Source organism: Zeus faber (assembly GCF_960531495.2).
Source record: "Zeus faber genome assembly, chromosome: 1".
Classification (NCBI taxonomy): domain Eukaryota; kingdom Metazoa; phylum Chordata; class Actinopteri; order Zeiformes; family Zeidae; genus Zeus; species Zeus faber.
The window spans coordinates 37654158-37676476 of NC_137193.1; the positions used below are offsets into that span (position 1 = coordinate 37654158).

The 22319-nt window shown below is 44.7% G+C and overlaps 2 protein-coding genes across 2 annotated transcripts in view; both read right to left on the reverse strand.

The window, feature by feature from the left end:
- Window positions 1-11895, reverse strand: part of LOC307236144 (GTP-binding protein REM 2-like) — a gene marked incomplete at both ends in the record, with an annotated part of 12322 nt that extends 427 nt beyond the window's left edge. The window contains 4 exons of the mRNA XM_080008447.1: window positions 2262-2486; window positions 7839-7912; window positions 8700-9009; window positions 11842-11895. Coding sequence (XP_079864573.1) covers window positions 2262-2486; window positions 7839-7912; window positions 8700-9009; window positions 11842-11895 — 663 coding nt within the window. The remainder of the gene's footprint in view (window positions 1-2261; window positions 2487-7838; window positions 7913-8699; window positions 9010-11841) is intronic.
- A 6661-nt stretch (window positions 11896-18556) lies between these two features.
- Window positions 18557-21876, reverse strand: nrl (neural retina leucine zipper; the record flags this gene model as incomplete). The annotated part of the gene is made up of 4 exons (XM_080013544.1): window positions 18557-18712; window positions 19140-19355; window positions 20567-20848; window positions 21268-21876. The coding sequence occupies 4 exons, from the start codon at window positions 21874-21876 to the stop codon at window positions 18557-18559; spliced, it is 1263 nt and encodes a 420-aa protein (XP_079869670.1).
- Between the last annotated feature and the right edge of the window lie 443 nt (window positions 21877-22319).

The window sequence follows — 22319 nt, forward strand, 5'->3', positions numbered from 1 at the left end:
AGAGAGTGCGCAGTGGGAGCAGCGTCAGGTGAAATTTGATTTTCCTTCTTCCATTCTGTTCACCTCCGCTTTACCCCTTGAGACCTTTTTCCCTCAATGTTTCCTCATGTCAAGGACCCTACGTCACGGAGCCATTTGATCAGATTTAGTCTCCGGATCCAATGTGAGATCAATATTTATATTTTAGAAGGAGATAATAGTGAAACTAGGATCCAAACAAACATGACCGACATTACATTCTCTAACGGCACTAACATATTGGAATGAAATAACAGTGAAGTTTTACTATTAATCATTTTGATGAGGACCACCGGGAGCCTCCTGAAGGCCCCCCGGGGGTCCCCAGATCCCATGTTGAGAACCGCTGCGTTAGATCCTTTGCATCTCAGCAGTTAAACAGAAGAGTCAAACGCAATACAGACGCGCTCTGCAGCGCAATTCCAGCCGCTCACTTTGAATCCACTCAAAGGTCTTTGAAACCAACACAGAACCCCCCAGCTTGTCGGGGGCGCTTAAGTGCCTTGCCCAAGGGCACCTCAACACATTTCGCCAGCGGGAGCCGACCCTCAGGCGAGTGGCTCCTCTTCCCCGAGTCACCGAGTGAAGTCAACTGTGCTCTGTAATGGTTCCTCCCGCCACGAGAACAGGCTGCGCCAATACTCTCACATCCTTTAGTTTCACTTTTTACGGTTTTACATTTCCGCCTGCGCTGAGGTTCCCTGCCGCGAGGAAAGACACATTTATCATTGCTCTGAACTAGAGGAAACAGCAGTGGAACAGATCAACACTAGGCTCAACAGGTTGACATAACCCTCCCCAGGGTGATCCGGCCTGGTATCGCTCTACAGGGGGTTACTTTGCCATAACAACCCACTGGCTGTACCTTATCCTGCTTATTACGCCACGTATGACTCAACAGATGAATATATCGACATGGGATATTGATTTAAAAAGATTGTATAATGAGTATGTCTAGTTCAAGAGCTTCCGCTGATAGTCCACAAGAACAGAGCAAACTATTCACATACTAAAATAACAAATGCCCTACATGTCCCTCCACCCACATTAGCATGTGGGTGGAGGGAGGTGAAACCAGGAGAATAATGACCATTGCCCATAGCAAAGGTCATAATTGACAGATCAGCGGTCATTACTAAGAAATAACCTGTGTTGGGGGTAACATGTTACAAAGTAGTTACTGATCACATTACATTTGTCTGTAACAAGTAATGTGACATATCACTGACCTGAAGTCGGTGATCACATTATAGCTGCTAATGAAACAACTGGCACGGCTCTCACTCGCTTGACTCAGTTCTGGAATCTCTGTCTGTTTAATGGCAAAAAATGAACGCTGTGCTCATGAAACCAAACAGCAATGTCCAGCACGGTTTCAGTACTTCATTCCCCACAACACTTACAACGTAAACAGAAACAATTACTCACAATTTAACAACACTGAACCATCATGCATAACACTTGCATACGACGTTGAAAACTTGCACTGAACAATTCAACTTCATCACATAACGCTCAAAGTCTGGACACAATGCATGTTGGGAACCAGGAAGGCACAATGCTGATTGTGTGGCAATTACATGACTTAGGTTTTCTGACCGGAGGAACTTTTTCATGGTTCTAAGAACATTTGAAGGAACCCCACCCCCCTTTTTTTTTTAGGTCTGAACTGCAGGAACTGGGAAGGATCGTAGTTCTTAGAACACCATTTTGAGGAACTCTTTTAGCTCCTACTTCAGGGCAGGTGCTCTCCAAGCACAAGAGGAAGCACAAGTGAGGTAAGTGTGCGTTGAGTGGTCGAAGGCATAGGAGCAAAAGCAGCACCGGCAACCGCCATATTCCAAGCGTAAGCAGTTAACAACGACTCGTAACGGTAGCCTGAAAAAATGCAACAAAACACGGGCAAATGGACCGACAGTGAAGTCCAGGCTTTATTGAGAATATACGCAAACTGGGAAATACAACACGATTTTGACTCGTCCAAGTAAACTTGTAAATTTGCACGTCTCCTTTCCAACTCCCTTAACTTACAGGTGATGTTGCGGAGTAGGGCAAAAGTAGTGTAACAAGTAGTGTAATGAATAACTTTCCACAGGGATTGATGAAGTAAAGTAAGGCGTTCCTTTTTTTTTAAAGTCACGAGTAATGTGTAATACATAACTTTTTTCGAGCAACGACCCCAACACTGGAAATAATTGACCGCTGATTGCTTCCATATTCATTCACTTAATGACCATTAAAACCCCACCTGTGCAGCGTGTGTCAGTGTGTGTTTGGAAATTCATCTCACCCTGGGCGCTGACCTCGCGGGACCGGACGAGGTCGCTCTTGTTGCCCACCAGGATGATGGGGGTTTGCGGCTGCGTCTCCCTCAGGAGGAGCCGCAGTTGGGCAGTGCGGTGGAAGCTTCGCCGGTCCGTCACCGAAAACACCAGGATGCACACCTCGCACTGCAGCGTTGACAGGTCCTGACGGAGGAGAAGAAAGGCAGAAAGAGAACACTGAGGGGTGCAGCGGAAAAGGAGAGAAGCCGCGGTGTTTTATGGCCTTCAGAATCCCATGGAAGGACTCAGACTATGGATTAGCATATTAGAGGTTACTATAATATCCAAAAGAATAATAATAATAATCATAATAATAATAGTAATAATATACCAATTAGTGGAAAAGCATTGATCATGTATGCAAGGCTGATGTACATAAATGACCACATCAGCATGTGAAGTGATGATCCGCTCTAGTTGGGCCTGTTTATGGTTTATGGCTTAATGGTATTTATGTTTATAGTCGTTGAGAATGTAGCTGTATTTAAAATTACAATTTCCTTTCTATGTTCCTATTTTAACTTGTTTTTTAAAGCAAGATGTAAAGCTCAAATAAGTGCATCTTTTGGGGGTGCAGGAAGGTGTATTTCTCAAATTTCACAGGAGCTAGGCTAGCTGATCCCCTCTGCAGCCATGCATTGAGCTAACACAGTTAGCATGTAGAACTGGAGTGTCCCTTTAACATTTAAATGGTGCACTCAAAGCAACATGGAAGCTTTAAGGAACATTTGACTTGATAAAAGTTCACATACTGACGCTAACCTGCTTCATATGTTCAGCCCGTTTTTGGGATTCGGATTTTGAAAACAAGGAAATCAACAGAGCGGGACAGCGACCACCGAGACTTCTGGAAACAGAATGTGGACAGACCATGTACATCCAGATGTTTTACAAAACTTCCATATTGCCTTAATGTAAAAAGACCAACCACTAAAGCTTTCTGGTTTTGCATGACCACGCACGCAGAAGCACTTTCAGTTTTAACTCTTGAGGATCTCCACATCCATTCTGTGGAAACGTTTGTGAGGACAACAATTTTGAGGCATTTGTTCCACATCCCACCTCATCAGTGCTCGGACCGGAGTCCAAGCTCCGAGAACACATCTGGGGAGAATGAGAACGACAGCAGACGGACCTGCTGAGAATCTACAGAGAGTCTGAAAGAGGCGGATGTTTTGGACGTTTCTCCGTATCTGAAGCCCATTTCCAAGTGCTGCTCCTGGTGACACGTGCAGCGGTTACACAAACTGCCACCATCTCCAGGAGCAGACTGACGTGTTAGTAAGAACGTGCCTGGAAATCCTGAGATGTTCTATCAGAGCAAAGTCCTCATTAAACAGTGTGGCAGTTTCGCTTACCACACCCCTTCCATGTGATGTTTTCAGAGACCTCCGGGACAGAGACACAGACGACGGGGTTGTAGACACCAGTTTCAAGTTCAAGTTAAGTACATATACATATGGTCATACATATATGCAGTGAAATATATGCAGTGAACACCTGGTGATTACGGACAATAAGCTCTATAAGCTCTAAAAATGCTAAAAATACTAAAATGTACGTAATAAACACGAGGTGCGCGCACAGGCAGCTGCAAGGGGCGGCACCACAACCGCGATTCTGGGTTCTATAATTATACAATAGAATTCATTGTCTGTGTTGTATTGAATATACACTTAAATCCTCCTAAATTTATTGCAGAAAGTGGGCTAGATGGAATAATCCCGGGACATTTCATGACAGGGCTCCTCTCCTGAGTGAGTGTGGGGATGGGGGTTTTACCTGTTGCTCATTAGACCAACCAAAGAGCAACAGGTATGCAGCCACTCTGATCCTGGGTCCCCAATTACTTAGACCCAGGTCAGGTGTGGCTGCTCAAACCACACCATCCTCACACCACACACAGCAATAACTAATTCTTAGTTTAAAAAAATATGCTCCACGGAATGTAGCGCATTTAGTGTTTCCAAACATTCACCTAAATCTGAAACGTTGCCAAAAAAGAAAAGCACTGCGTCCGTTTGGCACATCTGTGGTGTGGGCAGCGCTCGTGTTCACACACAGATGCCTCGGAAAGGAGCCCGAGGGACGAGAGGGAAACTGTGAAAAACAAGTTGATAATGAGCTCTGCACTCAGAAATGCATGGAAACGCACTAAACTGCAATGTTACAAGCCGCAAATTAATTTTCCTCCCTCTGACGCCCCGCTCTCTGAGGCCGAACCCACCTGAGGTTTCGGGGAATTCTACTCTAACCAAACGCTCAAATGAGACAAATGAGCTCGAGATGAAAATGAGATGTTGAGGATTTACAACCCACAACAAGAACACCAACTTTGTCTATAAATTGCTGTAAAATGCACAAATGCGATTAACGAACACAAACACTGTGATTAATTAGTTCATTTTTAAAATAGTTTACAGCCTTAGTCTTTATAATCACTATTACTTATTTCTTCTATGTGTGTTTTTATTGAGATGAGGCTTTGGTTTTAATCTGCCAGTTTGTTCTCCATCCATCCGCTGATTGGAGCATATCGCAGATTTCACTGCAGCTAATTTCCTCTCAGCTCTCTCTCCTCCATTCAAAATAAATTAAAGCTCCATCTCTTTTCTCTGCTCTCTCTCTCCCTCTCTCTCTCACTCTATTTCAGTACATCCTGTATTCTCATCCTGTATCTCCGCTCTGCCGTCTCTCTGCTTCAGGTTCCGAATCTGCAGACGAGGAGGACGACGCACTCGTGCCCGAATGAGGGAACGCTCCCATACCCGTTCGCACCCTGAAACCTTTAATTATGGGCCCTGCCCAAAGGGCGGAGCCCTATTATTTTTTGGGGGGATTTTATTATTATTTTTCGAGCCATTATCACCGGTCAAAGTGAATAACATTTGTATTCGGGGCAATCCACATATGCTGTGTTGATAAGTTTGATCCACATTGGACTATAGAGTTATAGAGTTAGTAAAAAAAAAACAATTTCTGAAGGATGGAACTGGAATTAGTGAGCCAAGGTACCTGAAGTAGTGTAGCGAAGGGACCGGAAGTGGTGGAGCAGAACGCTTTGTGACATCATAATCATCCAATATGCGATATACAGTGTTCAGCCACAATATTAAAACCACTGACAGGTTAAGTGACTAACATTATTCATCTTGTTCCAATGGAACCTGTCATGGTGTAGGCAGCAAGTGAACCGTCAGTTCTTGAAATTGATGTGTTGGAAGCAGGAAAAAGGGCAAGTGTAAGGATCTGAGCGACTTTGACAAGGACCAAATTGTGATGGCTAGATGACTGGGTCAGAGCATCTCCAAAACGACAGGTCTTGTGGGCTGTTCCCGGTATGCAGTGGTTACTACTTACCAGAACTGGTCCAAGGAAGGACAACTGGTGAACCAGCGACAGGGACATGGGCACCCAAGCCTCATTAATGCGTGTTGGGAGTGAACTGTAGCCCATCTGGTCCGATCCCACAGAAGAGCTACTGTAGCACAAATTGCTAAAAAAAGTTAATGCTGCTATGATAGAAAGGTCAGAACACACAGTGCATCACAACTTGCTGTGTATGGGGCTGTGCAGCCGCAGAGCGGTCGGAGTGCCCATGCTGACCCCTGTTCACCGCCAATAGCGTCTACAATGGCCACGTGAGCATCAGAACTGGACCATGGAGCAAAGGAAGAAGGTGGCCTGGTCTGATGAATCACGTTTTCTTCGACATCATGTGGATGGCCGGGGTTAGGTCCGATCCAATCGAGCATCTGCGGGATGTGCCGGAACAACAAGCCCGATCCATGGGGACCCCACTTCGCAACTTACAGGACTTAAAGGATCAGCTGCTAACAGTTTGGTGCCAGTTACCACAGGACACCTTCAGAGGTCTTGTGGAGGAGTCCATGCCACGATGGGTCAGAGCTGTTTTGGTGGAAGCTACACAATACTAGTGGTTATTAGTGGTGGTTTTAACACACACATTACATTTCACTGCATATATGTATGGAAGTATGTATATGTATGTGACAAATAAAAATCTTGAAAATCTTGAATCTTGAATGTTGTGGCTGATCGGTGTCTGTGCAGCGTATGATTCTGAAGGGCCTTTTACACTGCACTGGAGTCTTTCATCATAAACTGTAAATCCTTTTATTCCCCTGAGAATTCACATCTTTCATTCTGGAAGGAGACACGGAAGGGGACGCACAGGGACTGCTCACCAATCAGATCCTAGATGGAGAGAGAAAGCACCCGTCCCTAGTTATCGTCCTCGGAGACTTTGATAAAGGGAATTTAAGACACAAACACCTGACATACAAGCAGTTTATTAACTGTCAGGGATGAGAGGAGAACATGCCGGATCGCTGCTACACCACCGTCTACAACGCATATCACACCATTCCCTGCTCTGCGCTTGGAAACTCCGACCACGTCTTGGTCCACCGCATGCCCGAATACAGAAAGTCAAACTTTCTGAACCCGTTGCGTGAAGAACCAAGAAGTAGAGCAGTGGAGCAGGGAAGCAGCGGAGAATCTGTGTGAGTGCCTTGACCGCTCGGAATGGGACATATTCAGAACCGCCCAAACCGACAGTCTGGACGAATACACAGACGCTGTGACGTCATAATTCAGGGACTGTACGCACAGCTGTATACCGACAAGCACCAGGGTGAGTTATAACAATGACAAGCGCTGGTTCACAGCCAAACTCAATAGACGGCTTCATTTGAAAAAGGAGGAAGCATTTCAGAGCGGTGACAGTGAAGGGCAAGGCGGTTGTGTCTGGAACGTGGACAATGTAGCATAACCTTCACTATGTTTAAAAATAATTGTGTATTTCACAGAAACTCTGAAAACTGTAATTTTTGTAACTGGTGCAATTGCTGTGACTAACCTGGACCCCGTGCATTGCTGCCTGCAGCTATATTTATCATTATGATCACAATTGACTCAGTCGCAGAGCCCCGAAGCCCCGCCCCCGCTGGCTCACTGTTTATTCAAAGATTATTAATAGAACACGTGTCGGGTGTCCAAATTGCACCAAATTCGGCACTGCACGTCCTTTGGTCTCAAGCAATACATCCGCCAAGTGTGAGGTAGATCGGATGAATGGTCGTCGAGATAATCAAAGGACATACATACATAGAGACAGATAGACAAAGTTCCTGCCTTTATAGTTAGATTACATTAAATAGTTCGATTTATAGTGAGATAGTTCGATTCTCTGATACTGATACTCTATTTTAACATGGAATCAGTATCAGTGCATCACTAGGAGGAAGTTAAATATTATCACCACAGTGCATTGCGGGAAACGCTTGCCAGCGCAGTGTGCAGTGTTTACCACAACATCCTGGTACTTTTCACCTACAGCATTTGATGCATAACGTAGGCAGACAGACAGGCTGGCAGGGCAGGTGGATAGGCAGGGCAACAGACAGACAGACAGGCAGACAGACAGGTTGACAGGCAGGAAAACAGACAGACAGACAGGGCGATTCCTCTCACCTGTCTCCAGTTGTCGTAGATAATGAGGGTGCTTTCCTCCTCGTCCACAGTGGCGGAGCACATGTAGCCTTCCCCTGAGGATTTGGAAGTTAGAGCTCTAGGGTGACGACTTAGTTACCTCCACACACACACATATGCACACCTGCACACACACACACCAACACATATACACACACACACACACACCTCACAGTGACTCCGTGGCAGTGACAGTGTGATGTTACTCTGCATTCATTATACTGTCCCTGTACACACACACACACACACACACACACACACACACACACAAACACAAAATGCAAGCACACACATGCAGAAACACACTGAATGCACACAAACACATAAAAATCAGTCTTTATTTGTATATTCCGTGTTATATTGTTTAGAGGAGGTTCTAAAAATAAGTTTTATTTGCAGCAACTGCTACATTGGCCGTGCATAGGAGAAAATAAAACTTCTAAAATACACACACACACACACACACACACACACACACACACATACACACAAACACACACACCACTCCTAAGGTTTTTTTTATACTTGAGTATTTTGATTTCTACAACTTTAGTTTTCCACTACATTTCTGACATGACATGTAGATTCTACCCGAGACCATATGTTATTTGTTAGATATTTTACCCAAAATAATATGGGTTTGTATTTCACCTGAATAAAATTGAATAACCAGAACTTCAGTTTGAGACTGAAGTAGTATTTTAATAGGGGATGTCAACTTTTACTGAAGTCATATTCTGCTCAGGTATCTTTATTTTTCCTTCAGTATGTAGGTACACACACACACACACACACACACACACACACACACACACACACACACACACACACACACACACATACCCTCAGAGTCCACGGACGCGGTGCGGTCCACGTCCCCGGCCAAGGTGATGGCCAGGGAGGACTTGCCAACGCCGTTCTGGCCCAGCAGAGCAATCCTCAGTGGGCCTTCGGGCTGGGCCTCCGGGGCCCCGCCCGGGGGGTCGTCCGGGGCAGGGCTGAAGCTAATGGGCGGGGGCGAGGGCCCGGCCGCGCCCAGCGTCCAGTCACAGTCTTCGTGCACGGCCTCCTCGCGCCTCAGCTGATGCTTGATCGGCAGCGGGGTGCTGCCGCGCCGCACGGTGGGCGTGCTGGGCAGGGTCATCGCGTCACTCTGGAAACATGAATTGGATGTGGATTTACTCTGAAAATAAGTCATGTTTATGAGTAGTGCCACCGTACCGTAAATTGTATTTACTGTAGACTAAAGCCTACTCCACACTGAATTTGAGAAAAGACAAGAACAAACCTGAAGTCTATTCATTCCTATGGAGAGTCAGATTCCGCATCGCAAAGCTGTGGCCGTGATAATCCCTGCCTCCTCTGTGATGAGCTCCACCTCTACGGTGCTGAATTTCTGGGTCCGATAAAGGCTCCGGGAATGTGTTCACATTTTTCAATTCATGCAACAAGTATGTATATGTATGTGACAAATAATCTCTCGAACTTGAACTTGAACCCGAAGTGCCATCAGCCAAGTTTTTTTTATTGCAACTGGGCTGAAAACCACTCAGTAAATAAGTAATGTATATAAAATAATGACATTATTAACGTTAATGTTGGATGTCGCCATATCCACTATCGATAAATCTCTCTTTATATCAGTGAATACTGTGTTGTTTATTTTTATTTTTTTGCACTTTGCAAACACTATCTAAAGTTATAAGTTTGAACCTGTCATTTATGGAACATGGTGAATGTCCAACTGATCAAACTACTCGCTGTTCTGGAAAAAACAAGCTCTCCCATTTTCCGTGACTTTATGGAATATGGAACCCAGACGCAGTTCATATGACAGCCACCAGGAGGGAGGATCCGACTATCGGCTGTGGGAGAGACCCTCTCTAGAACCAGCGTTTGGTTTGTCCGTTCTGGGATACTGTAGAAACATGGCGGTGCAACATGGCGGCCTCCGTGACGTGTACCCGCCCCCTATGTAGATATACAGGGCTCATTCTAAGGTAACGAAAAAAACACAACGATTCTTATTGTCATGGGATTATACACAAATTAAAACATACCTATATACTTTCTGCCAAGTCCGTAAATTCTACACAGTGTACCTTTAACTGCCACCTGCACATATTGGGCTCACTAGTCACCAGTTAGCATAGTGCTACTAGTTAGCACTAGCACTAGTTACTTCCTGTGAACTTATGTAAATAGATAGATAGTGTACATACTCTGTGTGTTATTTCTGATCTCTTTTTAATTTGTATAGTTTATCTTTCTCAACTGCATTGTTTTTACTGCTGTTCATGCCTGAATTTCCCTCTGTTGATTAATAAAGTCTTATCTTATTAATAAAAAATGATATCGTATCAAAAGTGAAAATCCATGCAATTGTTGGCAGAACAGTCCCAGAAATCCCATTTGAATGTACAACAGTTTCCTCCAAACGTTGCCTTCCTCTGATAGGTCCATTTGGCTTTTTTCTTTGTCTCGGTCACATGAGATGGGGATGGTTGAGGGGGACAGGGAAAGAAGAGGGAGGAGGAAACAAGAGGGAAGGTAGAAAAATAAAAGATAGAAAATAAGGGTGGAAAAGAAACAAAGAAAAAAATGGAAGAGGGTGAAAGCGAGAGATGAGGTAGAAAAGAGACTACAAGTCCCAAGATTCCATTTGAAACGCCAATGTTTTTTGTTCAGTGTCCGGGTTTCCCCTCGTCTTGGCTCTTCCTCACTTTCTCCAAACTTTTCAGTCTTCTGACTGAAAAATTTCTCTTGTTTTTTTTGTGTGAATATTCATCCACAATGGAAACACATAGCATATAGAGAGGAGCACATGCAGCATGGCAACACTTTGTAGGCTGTTTCTTAAAACGTGGCGTAAAAAGGAGATAAGATGAAGATAAGAGGTATCAAATATGGGATTTTTTTTTTTTTAAACAAAATAATCTTACGGATTACCACTTTAATGTGAATACAAAAAAAATGCATCTCACCACGGACTGACAGCTTGATGCTGGCTGTGTACATCTACATCTGATTTAGAGTTATTTAAAGTGTCCGGCCACCTGCCCACTGCTCCACACCCAGAGGGCGACCCCTGTTTCCAAAGGGTTTTCCACTTTGGTATTATTTTGCTGCTCTTCCCCTGAGGTTCTTGGCTTTGAATGACACATTGACCAGTCGATCTGAGAGTCAAGCTGTGAGCCAATCCGATGCAGCCAGAGCAGGCACGTCAACAGGTGGAAGCAACGACACAACAACTACACACAACTGATCAATATGATCGCAGCTAAAACTCAAAACTGTTTCATTTTCATTTCACATTTTAAATGTACAACTGGTGACCTGTTTCTATGTGAATTCTTATGTTGTTGTTGTTTTTCCCCCCATGATGTAGCTGTTTCAATGTCGATATGTTTTATTTCAAATGTGTGCTTCTCTTGGAATATAAATAAAAAAAATATACATGATTGTATATATATGTACAGCTATATAACTGCCTCATTTCAGACATTGCTCACATATATGCTCATATCCGTGTGTAACAGCCATGATGGACCATCCTCTGCCCTCTATTAATAGAAACAATAACACTCTGATAATCAGATTTGATCATATAGAGCAATAAATTGACGTCATTAACCATCTTCGGGCAGCTGCAACTGGTTTGAGTTATGGAATAAACTGTAAAACTGTACTAATCGTGCTGTATTGTTCTCACAAACACGCACTCCCCTACACACACACGCGCGCGCACACACACACACACACACACACACACACACACACACACACACACACACACACACACACACACACACACACACACACACAATTTGTGTAATAAAGAGGCAGATAAATAAAGGTGTATGATGAGAAGATGAGATTCCTTTTTTTTTTTTTTGTTTTAATCTAGCATTGTTCATACTGTCACTGTGTGTATTATTACTCGGATTAAATGTTAAAGGTGAAAGATGTGTGTTCTTGCCCCTACCTTGGCCGGTGCCTCCCCGATGTGGAGCCGCTCTTCGGGCGCATCTGTCGGCATCTGCTCCGCGACGCTCCGGTCCAACACTTTGGAGAAAGTGAAGAGGAAGAAGAACAGATCAGCAACAGAGTGGGAGAGGATCCTGCTTCCACTCCTCTGCTGCTCTGCCTCCCTCTCCCTCGCTCTCTCTCGCTCTCTCCCTCCCCCTCTCTCTTCCTCCCTCTCTCTGTTGCTTTCTCTCTCTCAACCCTCAACTCTCTCTCGCTCTCTCTCTCTTTTCTCTACCTCCCCCCCCCTCTCTCTCTCTCTCTTCTTCCCTCTCTCCTCCTCCTCTCCCTCTTTCTCTCTCCATCCCTCTTTCTTCTTGCTCTTTTTTTCCCTCCTCTCTCTGCACCTTCTCCCCCTCCCTCCGATTCCCGTCCTCCCCACCCACCCACCCCCCTCTCTCTCTCTCTCCCTCTCTCAAACACACACACACACACACACACACATTTTATATGTATAGATCAACATGTTTGCACAATCACCCCTATCACTCTCTCGAGTTCCCTTTCTGCCTCCCTCCTCCACCCTCCACCCCACCCCTCCTCCCTCTCTCTATGTAAATAGCCACTACATTATGTTCCTTCCATTCAATATGTTATTTAAATCCAGTTCAGGCGCTGCTGTTGATTTGTTTCATTCCATACTCTATCCGATCTCATATCATAGCATATCTGACCTTATCTTATCGCAACATTACACATGTTGTGCTCCAGATCTATTTTATTTATGTTGTATTTGGATTTTTTTAAATTTTTTTTAATTTTTCAAATAAATTGCCTAAACGCTGTATTGTCCTCCTGCAGTGGGAGGATGGATGATGAATTCAGACTCCCCCTGAATTCAGACATCATGATCACATTCACCTGTAGAGGGCAGCGCAACACAATGCCTTCCTCAAATACCTGGCGTGAGCGTGTGTGCGTGTATGAATGTGTGTGTGTGTGTGTGTGTGTGTGTGTGTGTGTGCATGCGTATGCGCGCGCGTGCGTGCGTGCGTGTGTGTGTGTCATCAGTGTTGGATGTGCAAGTGTTCCAAGGTATTCCCAGAGGGGGAGATAGAACAACATGCAGGAGGATTCTCTCTCTCTCTCTCTCTCTCTCTCTCTCTCTATCATCCATCAATCCATCTGTTTGTCTGTCGGTCTGTCTGCATGCCTGCCTGCCTGCCTGTCTGTCTGCCTCTCTGCCTGCCTGTCTGTCCGTCTTTCACTGTCTGTCTTTGTCTTTGTGTTTCTACCTCCGTCCAATTCTGTCTGTCCTGAAAAGATAAATAGAAAATACATATAGCAAGAAAGAAAGAGAGCATCCTTTCTTTGTGTATATATATGTGTGTGTGTGTGTGTGTGTATATATATATATATATATATACATATATATATATATATACATATATATATATATATATGTACTGTGCAGATTCCTCAAATTCATTGCAATTGCAGAGGAGGGTGTATTAGTAGTATTAGTATCGCGCACAATGTCAGTATGATGTATATCCGAATATTTGCTTGCATATTCAAAATATCACATGAGCATTTTTAACTGAGGTTCACCTCTTTGAACTCAGCATAATGAAAAGTTGCGACATCAGAACAAAACAAAGTTTTATTTTTCCAAATAAAACTCTAATATGTCAATTCAATTCAATTTAAATTGAAAGAACCATACTTTTTTGCTGGGAACTTTGTCTCTGGAGACATACTGCAAAACACACCACGCAACACAAGAATTTACAGTTTTTCTCAATTATTTACACACTAACACCGATGCGTGACACACAATGAACACAACCTGTAACTCATGTACCAAACCCTTGAAGTAATTCTCCTACAATGCAAGCACATTTCTTGCTCTGCACTCAGATTGCAGTTCTTAACCAAAACACCACACACAATTCTCTGCATTTGGCACAATCTTCACGGATAAAATCTCTTGCGTTCACATGGAACTCACTGCCATTCAAAGTGCTAAACTTAAATGTCCTACACTGACTCTGCACACGGCAAACACATGTTGCACAATTGTTCATTAAGCAATCAGAGCTTTACTGTAACAAAAGGGCCACAGCAAGCTCTTCTGTTTTGGAGCAATGGATGCCCACATAGGAGAGAGAGGCATAGCAAGAGGAGTGAGAGTAAGAGGAGGAGGACGAGGAAGAGGAAGAGCAAGACCACGGAGAGTCATAATCTCTGAAGAAATCCAGGCAACTTTGGTTGACCATGTGGTCAACCATGGTCTAAAAATGGGGGAGGCTGGACAGAGAGCACAACCAAACTTGGCAGGTTCACAGTAGTGTCCATCATCCAGACTTTCCCAAATGAGAATAGGTAAAAAATGTACTCTCATTAGAGTATTACAGTACTACATATCAATACAGTACTCAGTAGTGTATACTGTAAATAATTATATATTTGTTCTGTATGTGGCGCATTTTGCACATCAAACTTTGTGTTTGTTAAGATGTAGACAGCATTTTGGGGAAATAAACTTTTTATTTCTATTACAGTATATTTGTGTGTTTTATATTTGAGTATAAAAACATTATACAAAAATATTTGACAACATACTACTGTACAACTTAGTAAGTATAACACTGAACATGCAAATGGCATATTTCTCCTGATCCTGATTTGTACTAGTGTTTTCCATTCATAGTAATGTTTTATACTGAGCATATTGTGTTCAATTGGTTCTTAGAAATGTCTGTTTATATGATGGTGTGGTGTGTCATTTCAACACACAAAAAAAAACATTTTGAAAAAACAGAACATTGTTTTGAATGCTGAGTTTCCTTTTGCCTGTTTGCTTTGTGTGTGTGTTTGGATTTGTGTGTAGTGTTGAGAATATGAGGTATGTTTTCAGAAAACATGCATAAACAATTGTCAAAAACTGTATAACAAATCCATCAGATCTCTTTCTGTGTTTATATCGTCCCGTTGTTACTGAAATTACAGGACAGTCTATCGTGATATATTGAGGTATAACGCCACCACTTAAAGATGGTGAAGGAAACATAAAATCAACACCGAGCCCCATGTTGGACGGCGAGTATCTATATTGTGTTCAGTGCATGTGTTTGTCGGATCGCCAGTGTGTGTGTGTGTGTGTGTGTGTGTGTGTGTGTGTGTGTGTGTGTTGTGTGTGTGTGTGTGTGTGTGTGTGTGTGTGTGTGTGTGTTGGTGTGTGTATGTGTGTGTGTGTGTGTGTGTGTGTGTGTGTGTGTGTGTGTGTGTGTGTGTGTGTGCGCAAGTCTGTGTGTGTGAGCCAGTGGGTCAGTAACACGTCCTTTCCACACAATACCACAATGGACTCCGGCAGTGAACAGTCATTGCGCTATTATAGCCCTAATCCTGCCCCATTATACGGAGCAAAGAGAGAGAGAGAGAGAGAGAGAGAGAGAGAGAGAGAGAGAGAGAGGGAGAGGGAGAGCGAGAGAGAGGTTGGGCAGAAGGTGAGGTCATTCTAAACAGCGCTTGCCCAGGGTCACTGCTCTCTATAGAGAGAGAGAGAAAGGTAGAGAGAGAAAGCAGGATGAAGTGCAGGGACTGGAATGGGACGGTCAGAATGAGAAGAGAGAAAGGGAGAGAGAGAGAGAGAGAGAGAGAGAGAGCGAGCGAGAGAGAGGGTTGAAAGTGATCTGGGAGTTTTGTGAAACATCTGAGTGTGTGTGTGTGTGTGTGTGTGTGTGTGTGAGTGTGTGTGTGTGTGTGTGTGTGTGCGCTATTACCTCGATATCGACCCTCGGTGTGTCCAGAAACATCCGTGGTCACTGTGGAGAACCAGGATTCAGAGAACCAGATCCAGCTTTCCTCCACCGATTCCATCACTTTATCACTCTAACAAAGTCTCAAACAGACTCAAGGACTAAAACTGCAGAACAATGTAGGCTGTGGCGTATCACAAGAGGCAGTATTTTCCACCTCCTCCAACGTTAAAGTTGCTCCCATCTAGACTAAGATACGATAAGATACAGTCTCAACAATGTACTTTTACATACTGTAGCTATACCTGTATTTAATGGTAATTAATAGCCCACATTGCACTGCAGAGTTTTTGATGCTTCATATTTTCGTCAGGAATCTGTTTTTGAAACTCGGGTGGCGAAAGGAAGACAATGGACGAAAACAAAAGAAATCTTCGTTCTCCCCTCGATGACCAGCTGATAAGCTTGTGCCTAAAAGTGTCAGTATATGGACTTATATCGAGATAACAAACATATAGTCACATGTCCAATAAAAATATTTTGTTTATTTCGTTTGCCATATGAAACCACACTACAAGGGGAGCATGAAACCATAAGTCGCCAAACCGACCGTGGAGACGTTACTTCCAACCAAAATGAGCTAAAATGAAAATGAGGCTAGAAGGTAAAAACACACGCTAAGCTGGTAAACCGGTAAAGTCAAATAGTAAGAATCCATACATAAATAAACAAGGAATAAATAGTCTGAATAAATAAATAAAACAAATAGATCCATAATTTCAACTACACCCAAAACAAATTTTTAAAGCACCGCCGCGTTTCCCATGGCGTGTCTCCATGACGAGGCGTTCCCATTCCATCCCTGTTTGTCTTTTGAGCTTTCGAGTGGCAGTGAGCGGTGTTTCAGTGCACGTTTGCGGCTGGTTGTTCACCGTGCACCTCGCCTCGTGTTTGGGATTTCCTTTGTGCACATCAGCTTTAGGGCACGTCCGCACCAAGCGCTTTACCCCCAACCACCGCAGGCTCTTTCACATGGAATCAAATAGGAATCGTTTTCAGAAAAGCTCAAATGACTTTCACGGCTATTTTTTTTTTAATCATCCGACCAATCGCGACGAGGAAAAGGCCGGCGCTTTGCCACAACAACAAAGATGGAGAGAAACGATAAAGTGCCCATTGAAAAGGCTAAAGTCAGCCTCCTCCTCCTCCTCACGGTTAAATTGAGTTGTTTGAGAATGGCGACAGAAAAGTTGTATCTAGCGAACCAGAAGATGCTGAAATCTGTCATAAATACAACGTGTGCTTTGCACGGGCGGAGCCTTTTTGGGTCTGGGGGCGGGGCCTTATCGCACTTGGGGCGGAGCCTTCTCTACTCAGAAAGGTACTTATGTTAACGTACCCTAGATGAATGAATTCTACTCTGTGAGTCGCCATTTTCTTTTCTGTTTTAGTGGGTAGGTTTCTCATAATTGTCTGTGGAGCTGCCGGTGAACACAGTTTTTTCCTGTTATTGCGGAACAAAACTCCAGTCACAGAGAGCACACTGCAAGTGTTTCTTTGGTTGTTAATTGTAAAAAAATTTTTTTATAATAATTAGGGAATAAACAAGTTCCTTATGCAGCACAATCACTGAAATACTCCTAGGAGAAAAGAGTTCAAATACATTCTTTCTTCGATGATTATCCATCCTACGCATGTGATAGTGAGTAATTCCAAGTCTCGGTGAGCGTAAAACACCTCAGTAGGCAACTGTGAAATAATAGCTGGTGAGTCAAACTGCATGCGGTGGAACCCAAACCCAAGCTTCAACCACCTCACATCCAGCCCCACTGCACTATGCTTAGCAGCTTCTCCCAAAAACACTACGTCCATTTGGCCGGAGCTCAACTAGTCCATACAGCGTCACCTTCCAGGTTCAAGGTGAGATTCTCTTAAACTTAAACCAGAGGAGGATGATTCAAGGTTCAGACAGTAAAAGTACGGTTTTCATGTTTTTGTTCCATGTCCTTGCACCGATCAGCTGGTTCCCACAGATGGACGACTATAAATCCCGGGGCGGAATTTTACTTTCTGAAGCCAGAGTTTCCACCCTTGTGCCCTTCAGTGAAACTGAAGGGCACAAGGGTTCAGTCCAGGGTTCACTCCAGGATTCTGAGTCAGCCATGTGGATTTGCTAATCAGCCACAACCCACAGTAGGGCTTGATAATGACGTTAAGATAGATTTGGGACATTGTTGCCCATCTTGTGGGGTTTGGTTGCCTTGTAGTCAACCGGCACGGTATACCTCACCATCTGTTTAGAAATGTTTCTTTTGATGAATCGATTAATTTATTGATCTCACTTAATTATAAAATTATAGAGTTTTGGCAGCCATTAATTCAGTCTTGGCAAGCAAAAGCTGACGCATGGTTGGCAACTTGCAACCACTCCTAAAAGTTAGTGTTGGGCCTTGTGTGTGTCCAACTAATGAGTGAAACCAGCTGATTAGTGCCATGTCAGAGCTGCAGGCTGGAGCAAAGACCTGGCAGGACTTATACTTTCTGGACACGGAGTTCTCCACCTCCTCTGTGGTTTAAGATACAAACAACACTGTCAAAACATCACAAATTTAGATTGAGGACAACCTTTGACCTCGGGCCTTCAACAGGCGGTTTGTGGCCCTGCAGTGATGCGGAGCCTGAAGGCCACTCTCTTAGCTGATTTAGTCCAAGTGATCTCCTGAATCTGGCCTGATGAACCCACAGTGGAGTTCCTCCTCGAGTGGAAGGAGTGGATTGGACTTCACAGTTGTATTATCCGAGGACTGTCTCTCTCTTTCTCTCTCTCACTCTCTCTCAATCTATGAAATCTACCTCTCTCTCTCTCGCACACCCACACATAACACGTCAGGATCGAGCCCTCCCCTTGAGTCTGATAGCTCAGTTTAGGCTGGACTTCCTTTTCCATAGTCTCCTCCTCGTCCTCTTCTGGTCTCAGAGGAAGTACTCTGGCGGTGGTGAAGGGGGGTTGGTGCTGCGTGCAGGGGCAGCGGCCTCGCCACTGGTGGCGCTAGCGAGCTTCTCGTAACGAGCCTTGTAGGCGTCTCGCTCTCTGAGAACTCTGGAGAGCTCGCACTGCAGCTGCTCCAGCTGAGGAGGGAACGCAGTCACACACCTTTAGTCATTTGATTCTCCTTCTGCCTGTGGTGTGATATTGTGATAAATGTGATATTTACTGCATTCGGATGTGTCTCAAAATCTACTTCACGGAACGTACCTACATGCACACCCATTTATATGTATTACATGCAAATTGATTTTTTTTTATCGGAAATTAAAGTTATTAAAATTAATTAAATCAAAATTTAAATCAAAATGATTTATCAATTTACTTAAATATAAAGTGAACTTCAAGTATTTTTTTTAACCTTGCTGAATAACTGGTTTGCATGTCTTTCTGTGTTTGGATACATGGACATTTTATGTGTGCACTGTGAGTCCACGTGTGTGTGTGTGTGTGTGTGTGTGTGTGTTTGCATAGCTGTGCACGTGTGTAAGTGTGCACGCATGTGTGTACCTGTTGCGTGAGCACATGCTTCTCAGACTCCAGCGCGTGGCGGTGCTGCAGCCTCTTGTAGCGGCAGGACTGAGCGTAGCCGCGGTTCTTCAGCGTCCGGCGCTTCTGCTTCAGACGAACCACCTCGTCTTTGCTGACGCCTCGAAGGTGCCGGTTCAATTCCCGCACCGACAGGCTCACCAGCTGCTCGTCGGAGAAGCGCTCGTCCACCCCGCACTGCAAACACACAAAGACAGAATTACTGTACTTTAACATCCCAAAATACACACCGCATGGATCAAAACCAGATGGAGATGTGGTTTATCTGATTAAATGATACGAATGAAATGGGCTCTTCACGTTGGCACCTCAGTTGTAACTATAAATGGATTTTAAGTACTAACTTCGATTGTGTTTTCCCCTCAAAAAGCAAATTAGCCCCCTTGGACCTGCTGTGTTTAATCTTGTAAACAAGGCCACGGTGCACGTTTGAATGCAGTTGAGTTTATCCTCTAATTTAATAGCAGTGATCGGATCATAATCTGTTTTCAATCCTACAATGCACATTGATGCCTGGTGTAAACGAGTGGTGGCGCACAAGGGCGTAGATACAGACAAAGGCGGCGGGGGGGTGGGGTGGGGGGATTATACATCTGTTGTTAAAGTGGCGTAGAGTAACGTGTGAAGGTGCCTGGGGTGCATGAAGCATGGGACACGTTTCAACACCACATGTCCATAATCTGTCATTTAATCTGACTGAGTGTTGGTGACAGTGATCAGGATTATACACGGCAATTATAGCATAGATATTATCATAATCTGCCACTGTGCTCTACATTCTACACAGAGAGGCCCCGGTGCTCTGGACACCCCAGGGAGAACTGGCTATACATCCACTGCATGGATTACTGCATCGAATTGAGGACCACAGAAGACTGGATAAAAACCTATTTCTAAAATCTGATTCTGGCCAAACTGAATTGACACAATACAAATTTTAGTGTTGAGACTTTTGATAACCTGTTTAAAAAAGAAAGCACTGTATGTGGCCTAAAGTGTTCTAAAACTAAGAGGTTCTAAACTTAAGAATTTAGATCGCCAGTAAATCTCCATCAGCAAAACGTTATGTATGGGTGGTAGAGTATCCCTGAATTTAAAAGTACAGCTTTAGTTCTCCTTGCATTGCAGAGCCAAATCCTACGAGTGATACTTAAGATAGGGGCAGACATTTCTAATCATGTTCTCATGGTTTAATCCTAATCCTTCACTGCATGATCCAGCCCTCTCTCCTCTCCCTCCCTGCACGCTGCTCTCTCTGCTCATAATATTTCCTTGATACCTTAATCATCGCCCCACCCACTAACTTCCAAGGTAATGTACCAGCCCCATCAACCTCTCCCCGCCAAACGGACCCAGTCTGGACAAGGTGTACCGGGCCTTCAGCATACCTGCCCCACTTGAAGGTGATGGTGGTGGTGATGGTGGCCATGCATGGGGTGGTGTGGGTGGTGCGGATGGTGGTGGTTGTGCGGGTGGTGGTGGAGCCGGCCCTGGGGGCTGGGAAGCTGGGGGTACGGTGCGGAGGAGGGGGCGCCGTTGGGGCTGGAGGAGAGGAAGAGCAGCGGGCGGTGGCACATGTCGCCCGCCCCCTTGCTGCAAGACACGTCACCTCCACTGTCGCTGCCTGAGTCTCCCAGACTGGAGCTGGAGCTCTGGGAGATTACTGGGAACTGTGGGAACAATCAGAACGCAATTCACAATCAGAACACAAAATTATTATCCTAATCACAACCAGAATCCACAAAGAATCACAATTACAATCCAGATCACACCCAGACCAGGTGTCTTCATGAGTGATGCATTTTTTCCATTTTTTGATGATGTGATTAATTCATACCACAAAGTGACTATATAGAACGAGTGTAAATTCTCATCCTCAGGTTATCAGAGCCGATCCTGAATTTGTTCGATATGTTTACCTAGCAATTTAAAACATAACTTTTCTTTTTAAACTTGAAGCAAAGGCGAATAAATAAATACAGAAGTAACTTCTAATAATTGATCATTAAAAATATAGATAGATAGATAGATAGATAGATAGATAGATAGATAGTTCGACAGATAGATAGAAAAATTGATAGATATTCACCTGGGAGCTGACGGCTGCAGCAGCTGAGTTCAGCAGAGCCTCCACGGCGTCCTCGCAGCCCAGGAACCCTCCCACTGCTGCTCTGTCCCGGTCCCCTCGCTCCGGGCCCCCGCCACCGAGGGCTCCCAGGAGGGACGCTGGCCCCGTGGCCTCCCCGCCGCCAAACTGCTGCTGCAGCGCCGCCAACCAGATCAGGTCCTCCAGGGAGGCCGGGTTGGGGCCCTGGGGGCCCCCGTGTGTCGGGCTGCCCTCCCCGTTCCCCTGAGAGGTGAAGCCATTGGAGACGGAGAGCGGGAAGGAGATGGAGGACGACGAGGTAGAGATGGAGGACGAGGCGGATGGCGGCGGGTGGGCGTCACTGAGCGTGGGTGACGGCGGCAGCGAGTCGTACGGGCTGGAGCTCAGGCTGGAGTCCGGCGGGGCGTGGCCCGGGTACGGGGAGCTGGAGGGGTCGTGGTGCAGGACCGATTTGGGGAAGGTGCACGGCGGCGGAGGCAGTGGAGAGGCGTCCGACTTCACCTCAAACTTGAGGAGGTCGAAGTCGTTGAGGTACTCCATGGCCAGCGGGCTCGGGGGCAGCGAGGGCAGCGGCAGAGAGGGGGACGACATGGTGCCTGGTCTGGGGGACAAACTGGGTCCTCTTCCCTGGAAGTCCTAGAGCTGAGGTCAGGAACCAGAGAGACGGACAAAGATCCTCTGTCGCCCCTGATGAGCCCTTTTCTCTTTCTTTGTCCTTAAACAAAGATAGAATGAGTTGAGAGAAGTCAATAAAGGGAGAGAAAATACATTAATAAATGCATCTCTGGGGTTGATTTATTCAGATAAGACTTACAGTGTGTCTCAGAGTCGACATGATTGTAATGTAAAATTATAATTTCAAGAAATATTCCTTTGGAAATTTCTATTGGTAGTCTGCTGGTGGGCTAAAGAACACTAATCATAGGGTGTCTTTAATTTATGTTCGATTGATAACTTCATTATCATACATCATACAATCTGACTGTTTGGCATGGTAGGATTTTAGTGTGTTTCAGTATGTGTGTGTGTGTGTG